At 39.8% G+C, this 9,364-nt stretch overlaps 1 protein-coding gene across 2 annotated transcripts in view; it reads left to right on the forward strand.

Moving 5' to 3' along the window:
- Positions 1-9,118, forward strand: part of KSR2 (kinase suppressor of ras 2) — a gene marked incomplete at its 3' end in the record, with an annotated part of 683,082 nt that extends 673,964 nt beyond the window's left edge. Inside the window, exons 19-20 of one of the 2 annotated variants that reach the window (XM_082252187.1) lie at positions 5,821-5,954; positions 8,147-9,118. In XM_082252187.1, the coding sequence (XP_082108313.1) occupies positions 5,821-5,954; positions 8,147-8,153 (141 nt within the window). Of the gene's footprint in view, positions 1-5,820; positions 5,959-8,146 lie in introns of those variants that run through there. The other variant, XM_082252188.1, reaches the window with a different exon arrangement.
- Between the last annotated feature and the right edge of the window lie 246 nt (positions 9,119-9,364).

Here is a 9,364-nt window from a genome sequence, read left to right on the forward strand (position 1 = left end):
ACATGGGGTCAGTTACATTTGTCCTTTACACATGTAGGCTCCAGTTTCACCTCACCAGAATTGAAAAAAATATATTGTCTGCCTAGTTGCTAACTTATGCTAACCATTGTTGAGAGCAAAGCAAGTAATTGAGTCAATGCAATTACCCCCTGATGGCTATTCTACAACTGCCTATATTAATACAATAGAATATAGAAGACCAGCATGTAAAAATGTGATGGTTATAGAATGCTTTACCTTAAGGCACCTTGTAAAAACAGTAGTATTAAAGTGTAACTCCACTTTTGTTGAGAAAAAAAAACACCCCCTCTAAATGATCTTTGTACATTGCAAGGATTTTAACAAACTTTGTTGCAGATTCTTTCCTTTTTTTATTGTGAAGAAATCCCTGTGTGTTTCTCTGTGCCCATGTGCAGAAGTGAATCTAATGGGAGTGGTTTTATAATTATCAACCAGCTGCTGCACCTGCAAAGCTCTAATGAGGAAAGGTGCTGGGTCTGCATCCCTTTAGACATTAATTCTTTTTGGAAGTATCTCACCAAAAATGACAGTTTTGTTGCAGGGGATGCCAGAAATCTGACTTGAATCTTAGTGCAGACTTCTGGGAGCATCAGTGAGCCAATCACACAAGCAGGAAATGATGTTTATGGGGGCGTTCAGTATACATTCTGTGTACAGAACACCTCCAGGTAGCCATATTGCATTTTCAGAAAACTACATATTGAAAAGGAAAGGTCATTTTTATTATCATTCAATTACAATCTGACTTGTGTCACAATTGTATACGCTATACTAATTTTTCTTTATTTGCAATTTTTTTTCCCCATGAAAGTGGAGTTACCCTTTAACTCAAAATAGGTGCCCATTGACAGTACAACCTAATGTTTCTTTAAGAGCTTTAGAAAAAATATTGTGATATTGTGTCACAGACTAGGTCAAGCACTTTTATTGGTTTTACTCAACTGTTCACTAATGTTTTTTACTGAATTATGCTTCCAGGGAAATCCATGTATCCTTTCTACTAGAATTAAAAAAAAAAAATATGAAATTGTAAAGACATTTGTTAACAGATGATTTGTTTAAGAATCCTATGAGGGAGAAAATGTAAAATTCCTCATAATGTACTTCTAAATTCAGCCTTAATAGCTCTCTCTGGAACTTTCTCACCAGTAGGGAATAGGTCCATTTTTAATGAGAAAGAAAATGCTGAGTTATGCTCAGAAGTGGAATGGTTAAGAGGTTCTGCCAGCAGATATGTTAAGCAGCTTCAATAAAGTTAAATATACAGTGCAAGTATGAGCTTGAAGAGGCTGTAAATTATTTTTAGCAAAGCAATATATAGCTGTTATTTCGTATTTGAAACAACAGTACAGATAAAAAATGAACTGGCTAATTTTATAGGGAAAAATATATTTTGCAAAGCCCAGGAACCCATGACAACCTATGAGCAGACATATACTTACTTTTCCTGCATAGGCAAAGCCCAGGTTCACTTTAAAGTGACTGTAAAGTCTTGTGTTTTTTTTTTTCATAACAAACATGTTACCCTTACCTCCTCTGTGCAGTTGATTTTGCACAGGGTAGCCCAGATCCTCCTCTTCCTAGGTCCCTCATTGCTGCTCCTGGCCCCTCCCTTCTGTTGAGTGCCCCCACAGCAAGCAGCTTGCTATGGGGGCACCCAAGCCAAGTTGCAGCTCTGCATGTCCATTGGACACAGAGCTGCCATTCGGCCCCACCCCCTCTCTCTCTTGATTGACTAACTGACTTTGATTGACAGCAGCGGGAGAGATGAGTCCCAGATGGCTGAGGGACTCATGGACATCACTGGATAGAGATGAGGTTTAGGTAAATATAAGGGGGCGCTGGGGCGGCTGGTACACACAGAAGGCTTTTTATTTTAATGCATAGAATGCATTAAGTTAAAAAACCTTTTGACGTTACAACTCCTTTAAAGTCTAATAGTAAACATGCAGTCCTTTTGGTGACCTTATACCATTGCCAAAAATGTGATACATTGTGCAGAAAAAGCATTCATTAAAAAAATTGGATCCCCACCACTTTCTTGTAAGATTAGCTAGGTCTTCCAGATGAATCTTGAGAGATAGATATCAACAGAATCTATCCAAATTCAAGTCATTTGTTAAGATATGATGACTATAAAATCATGGCTAATACGTGGCTAAACAAATATGCAATACATTGTGCAAAACAAAGCATTTGCAGGATATATAATATGTGTGGCATAATATATATGTATAGTATATATATATATATATATATATATATATATATATATATATATATATATATATATATACTGTATACTGTATATCATGTAGCTAGGTTGATTTACTAAAACTGGAGAGTGCAAAATGTGGCGCAGCTCTGCATAGAAGTCAATCAGCTCATAACTTCAGCTTGTTCAATTAAGTTTTGACAAAAAAAAAAAACTGGAAGTTGATTGGTTTCAATGCAGAGTTGCACCAGATTATGCTCTCCAGTTTTAGTAAACTGACCCCCATGTAGTCACATTTTAGTTAATTAAGTAAAAACAAACATAGTCTTGTGCAATGACACATGGTTAAGAATCAGATGGTTTCAGTTAGCGAAATAGAACAGGATTTATGCTTGGATGACATGGGATGCCACATCTTGCTGTAAGCGTTAGCAAAACATTGCAGTATGAAACCTTCCCATTTGGTTGATTTTATTTATCTGGTAGAGTCACATCTGAGGATATATATAAACATTCACCTGCTCCCACTGCTTGTGCACACCCTGTGATCACTGCATTCTTCAGATGCAGCAAATCACAAAGCAATTGGCTCTGTGCCATATGATTGCTGTGACCAATCACAGCGATCACATATGTAAACAAAGTTATACAGTCACTAGAGCAGCCAGCTAGTGTCCCTGATCACTAGCCACATCAGTATAGTGTCACCATACTAATGCAGCCAGTAACAGTGTCCTTGATCACCATCACATCAGTCCCAGTGTCACTAGACCAGTGTAAGCCAGCAACAGTTTTCCTGATCACCGCCATACCAGTGCCAGTGACCCAAACTGTGCACCCAACAACAGTGTTCTGATCACTGCCACACCAGTGCTAATGTCACCACAGCCAGTGTAGCCAATGACAATGTTCCAGATAACTGCCTTATCAGTCCCAGTTACACCAGACCAGTGTTAGCCAGCAACAATGCTCCTGATTTCCGCCACACAAGTCCTAGTGGCACCAGACAAATGTAGTTAGTAAACAATGTTTCTGATTGCCACCACACCAGTCCCAGTGTCAATAGCAGCAGTGTTCATGATTGCTGCCATACCAGTGCCAGTGTTACTACGGCCAGTGTACTCAGCAACAATGTCTCAGATTGCAGACTCACCAATCCCAGGGTCACCAGACCTGTGAAAGCCTGCACAGGGTTACTGATCAATGCCACACCAGTCCAAGTTTGACCAGATCAGTGTTAGCTAGCAATAGTGTTTCTGATTGCTGCCACACCAGTCCCAGTGGAACCAGATCAGTGCAGTTAGTAACAGTGTCCCTGATTGCCAGCACACAAGTCCAAGTGTCAACAGCAACAGTGGCACCAGACCTGTGTAAACCAGAAACAGCGTTCTGATCACTGCCATACCAGTGCTAGTGTCACCACTGCCAGTGTAGCCAGCAACAGTGTTCCTAATTGCAATCACACCAGCCCCAGTGTCACCAGACCAATACATGTAGCAACAGTGTTCCTGATTGCCACCACACCAGTCCCAGTGTTCACAAGAACAGTGGCACCAGACAAGTGAAAGCCAGCAACAGTGTTCCTGATCACTGCCACACCAGTCTCAGTGTCACCAGACCAGTGTTATCAAGCAACAGTGTTCCTGATTACTGCCACACCAGTGCCAGTGTCACCACCAGCCAGTGTATTCAGCAACAGTGACTGAATTTTCTGCCACGCCAGTTCCAGTGTCAACATACCAGTGTAAGCCATAAACAGTGTTCCTGATCACTGCCACACCAGTCCCAGTTTAACCAGACCAGTGTTAGATAGCAACAGTGTTCCTGATTACTGCCACACCAGTCCCAGTGGCACCAAGCCAGGGCAGTTAGTAAAAGTGTTCCTGATTGCCACCACACCAGTCCCAGTTCCAACAGCAACAGTGTTCTAATCACTGCCACAGCAGTGTCAGCGTCACCAGTGCCAGGGTAGCCAGCAACTGTGCCTCAGATTGCTGCCACATCAGTTCAAGTGGCACCAGACCAGTGTAAACCAGAAACAGTTATCCTGATCACTGCCACACCAGTCCAAATTTCACCAAAACAGTGTAAGCCAACAACAGTGTTCCTGATCACCACCACACCAATGTCAGTATTGCCAGACCAGTGCAGCTATCAGCAGTGTTCCTGATCACCACTACACCAGACAACGGACGCCAGTAACAATGTTCCAGATTTCTAGCCATATCAGTGCCAGTGCAGCCATCAATGGTGTCCCTAATCACCATGACATCAGTACAGTGTCATCAGAGACAGTGAGGTCATCAACAGTTTTCCTGATCACCACCACATGAGTGCAGTGTTGCCTCTGCCTGCCACCTGTACTGATCCTGGCCTTTTTATTGACCATGCTTCTGCCTGCCGCTTGGACCTATCCTTTGCATGTTTTCTCAGCACATCCCTGCCTGCCGCTAGAGCTGATCCATCTGCACATCCTACTGACTACATTCCTGCAAGACATGACTCCTAGTCATCTTCCGTGGACAAATTCACTCATAGAACCACAGGAATTGTTTTATTTAACCCTTGCTTAGCCTCCAGTACCTCCTGACCATTGAAAATAGCATTCTTGGGGGCAGCCATATACCAGTTGTCAAGGCTTGCTTAAATTATAATAATGAACACTACTATAGGTGGCACTGCACAAATCTATATTCCCTGGCCCATACAGAGGTGAGCATTAGAGTACACTGTTTTTTTTTACAATGTTGGTACATTTTTGTGATACACAAGATACAATGTCCAGTAGATCATTCCAAACATTGAAAAAGTCTCACACATGTGGTATCCTCATACTCGGAAGGAGTAGCAGAATGTGTTTTGGGGTAAAATTCCAAATATGTTCATACTGTCTATGAGAAATATCTTATTAAATTGACAACTTTGTGAAAAAAAATGTTCTTTTTTTTCTGCATTTCCCAAAAACTTGCGGCAGGAAACCAAATCTTCAAAAGACTTGCCATACCTCCTAAAAATACCTTGGGGTGTCTGCTTTCCAAAACGTAGTCATTTTGTGGGTATTTCAACTGTCCTGGCACTCTAAGGCCTCCCAAGGTGATAGAAAGCCAGTAAATTAGATGCCTAATTTATGCCCCTCAAAAGCTTGAAGGCACTACTTGTATTTTGGGTCTCTCTTTGCTGCTAGGCTGCAAAAAAGTCTCACACGTGTAGAATGACCATACCCAGGAGCGATAGAGGAATGTGTTTTGAAGTGTAATTATAAGTATGCCCATGCTTTGTGAGCAATTAGTTGTTAAAATGAAAACTTTGTAAACTAAAATCATGTTTCATTTTTTTTTTAATTATCTACTTTTCCAAAACGGGTTATTTGAGGGTGGGTTTTTACTCTCCAGTCATTTTAGGGCCTCAAGAAACAAAATAGGCAGTCAGCACAGATGAAGAAAAAAAAAAAGAACATTCCCTGCTCTACCTAAAATGAAAAAGTTTTTGGCTTTAGTTATACTTTTTTTGTATTATTTTTTCCTTTAAGCCAAACCATCTCTAGTCTGTGCCTCGGCTGATAATATTGTTTCATCCTTTGTTAGGACATTCTACTTTTCTGCTGGGCCTATGAGCAAGAGGAAAGACCAAGTTTTACCAAATTGATGGAGATGCTGGAAAAACTGCCAAAGCGGAACAGGCGCCTCTCTCATCCAGGTCACTTTTGGAAATCAGCCGAGTGAGTAACTTGCCTAAACAATTTCTCTTTACAAGTTCTTAGTTTGATATTACACAAGCCTTGGTTTAAAATGACTTATCTACACAAAAATCAATGTTTCATGCTAGCCCTTAGTTCCATATAGTGCTAAATTTACTGCTAGTGTAAGGCACCCAAATACAAAAGGTTTTGTTTATTCTATAATGAAAGCTGTGGCTTAAACAAGCTCATTTTTGCACCCATTAAATACATGACTTTAGCAGTGCATGTTGAAAAATCTCTTCATAGAGGTTCAGTGCAACATCGACTTATTGTATCTCTGAAACTGTCCAAAATTTTCCAACTTTCAAGCAATCAATGTGCAGTCAGACACACTCCAGAGTTGATTTTGTAAAATGCTTTGGAATTGTATACATCGTGTGGGAAATTGATTTGAAGGGGTTGATTTCCTGAAGGCAATTAGACATTTGAGTTTAAAAGGGAAGTTGAACTTTGCAAGGAAATTATCCCCAGAGCATGGTGAATGAGATGAAGCTCTGTTGACCTCCATCATGTGCAAGCAAAAATACTGTTTTATTTTATTTTCCATGCACGTGATTGGGTATTCTTTGCAAAGTGAAAATTTATCAGATTCACTAAACTTAGTAAATCAACCCCCAATATATGCCAAGCCAAAAACTTTTTTTAGTTTGGTCCAGGGGTCTGTTAGAGAGATTTTGCCTTGTTCTTTGTGACTTGGTGACGATTTCTTCAGACAGAAATTGCAAGTAAATTTGCAACGAAAACACGGGCAGAAATAAAACAGGACTTCTAACCCTACTTTACTCTACTAAAGAATAAAAAAAAGGAAAATGTTTATATTACTGCCTGTATTGCTGTTAGAGATTTACCCTCCCTTTCTTGTCTGGTAAAAAATTGTAAGCAGGACAGGAAGTGGGAGGAAATCTATATAATGAAACCCTGGATAGGAGTAATAACCCATCTGAGGTTCTAAGCCTATCCCACACTATCCAAAACTAAGAAACAATTTTGGCTGGACACACTTTAAACAAAGAATCTACAGATGCAAGCATGTTGAAAATGTAATATGTGTTTTAGAATTTTAATAGAAGTAATCTTCCTATAAAACAAAACCTGCAAATATTTTGCAGTAAAGAGGGTATTAGGCCAAGTTCATTGTTGAATTCAGAGTTAGGTGTTATTTGGATCTGGAAGGCTACATTCACAAGGGTGATTTGGAGCATACAGAGGATTCCTGCTGCCGTGATCAGAGGTGTATGTGAACAGATGCGGCTGGGAAGCCTGTACAAAACGATGGCAGGCTGACAGGACCTGCAGCTGTTAACATGTACTTACACATCCAGCAATTCCCTGCAGTTATGAACAGATATCTGACCCTCCAACATCTGCTGTATGCCCCTAATCACCTGTGTTAATATAGCCTAACTGTCTGTAGCTGCCACCTTTAAAACCATTGGGGTTGATTTACTGAAGGTAAATAGGCTGGCCACTTTGCAAAGGAATGTTCCCATTGCTTACAGAACATGGTGAAAATTCCCCTTGCAAACAATACCCCATACACATGTAAGAATTTTTTTTTTTAAATGCATTTTTGCTTGCACATGGGTAGATGGAAATCAGCAGAGCTTTACCTTATAAACGAACCTAAGCAAAAATTCCCTTGAAAAGTGTACAGCCTATTTGTCTTTTGTAAATCAACTCCATTGTCTTTCTTATAGAAGTTTTTTAAGACAGAATCTGTTAATGTACAGGTAACCTAATACTTAACCAAAGCTTTGGATCAGTAAAGTATTGTCCAGAATATGTAAATATTTAGGTGCCTGTACATGGGCCAGTTATTGATAGAAAAAGCCATTTTAGTTCTTCTCTTCCAGTAGTGTTATATAGTCCTTAACTGATTTTGAATGTAGACATATCTACTGAACAACTAAAAAGGAAGGTGAACTTGTATTAGTGTTACACGTGTTCATGTATGTGGCTTATATAAATGGTTGCTCATGTTATCTATTGCATGATTTGAGGGTTTATCAATGGCTAAACCCACTGTAGATCCAGGCAAGGGGTGCAAAGATAGAGCAGTACTGAACAGCCCTATCTGCCTATGTACTGGTTTAAGTTTAGTCTCAATTACCCTAGTCTGTATATTATATTGAATACTTAGACTAACTATGACTTTAATTTTTTTTTTCCAGGCTGTGACAGATATCGGGGGTGGTACATTAGCATCTCGGTATCCCCTCTTCTACAACTGCCTTCTCCCTGTCCTGAACACTACTGTTCTTCCCCTCAAGCTATGGGAAATCTGAAGGTGGAAGAAATTGTAGGAAAGGCAGAGAAGATTAGGAGCAGGTGGGAGTATTGCACTCTAAAGCGAGAGCGAGCCCAGTGCTGCCTCATCCGCCTTAGCCAACCAATGGATGGAAGTGCTACTAAGGGAAGTTTAACTATCCTTAGAGACTGGAGCACTAGAAGGAGAATAGAAAATGTATGATTTGGCAATTGACGTTCTCAATGGTCACTATATGCGCTGTATCGATATGTGAGGGCCAGTTATGCACATACCTCTAAAACTGACCCTGTTTATGCACCTCGATAGGCTAGAAACAGGATAATGTAACATCATGGCTTTGCAGTCCTCTCAAGCAGTAAATGTATTGGGGAAAAACAAATCTTGTCGTCGAGAAGAAAAATTCCTTGAGTATGCCCTTCACTACCTAAAGGGATAAATGTTAGGAATTCCAAAACACCAATTTTATTTTTTTAAGATGATTTTTGATGAACTAACCTGAGTAGGAAATGTGAAGACTCTGTACAGTTTTAGGCATTTGAGTGACTGAATGAAGGTTGTACATTGGTGACTGGAATGATTGCAAAATGTCTTGAATTATTGTGTTTTATCTGTGTCTATTTGTGTTCTTAGATTAAGTTACCGGCAGCATGCTGCTTATCTTATGCAGTACAAAGGACATGTACACAGAGCATAAATCTTCATACTTGAACACTTGTTAAAATTAACCACTACAGAGTAAGAACTATTTGAATTAGATAAAGACATTTAAGTACAAGTATATAATGTTGCCATGTTATTGGTAGCAGTACTACAGTACATTATTTACTTGTGTAACCCCACTCTATATGAGGCAGGGACTTCATTTGCAGGTGTGTGTGTGTGTGTATATATATAAGTATATATACACGTACACACACGCACACACACGCACGCACACACTGTATATATATATATAAATATCAAGTTTTTTTCAGGTTTGGTGAATTTTGGCATGGTTTCTCCACTCAAACTCAGTTTTTAATATGTAATACGGGATGCGGTTACATGTTAACTAGCTGTTGAGGTTCTATGAGGTTCTATCTTACGAAGCTGTTTAGCTAGAATGCGCTTCCTGTCATCA

This window comes from Pelophylax lessonae (assembly GCF_965119305.1).
Source record: "Pelophylax lessonae genome assembly, chromosome: 1".
Classification (NCBI taxonomy): domain Eukaryota; kingdom Metazoa; phylum Chordata; class Amphibia; order Anura; family Ranidae; genus Pelophylax; species Pelophylax lessonae.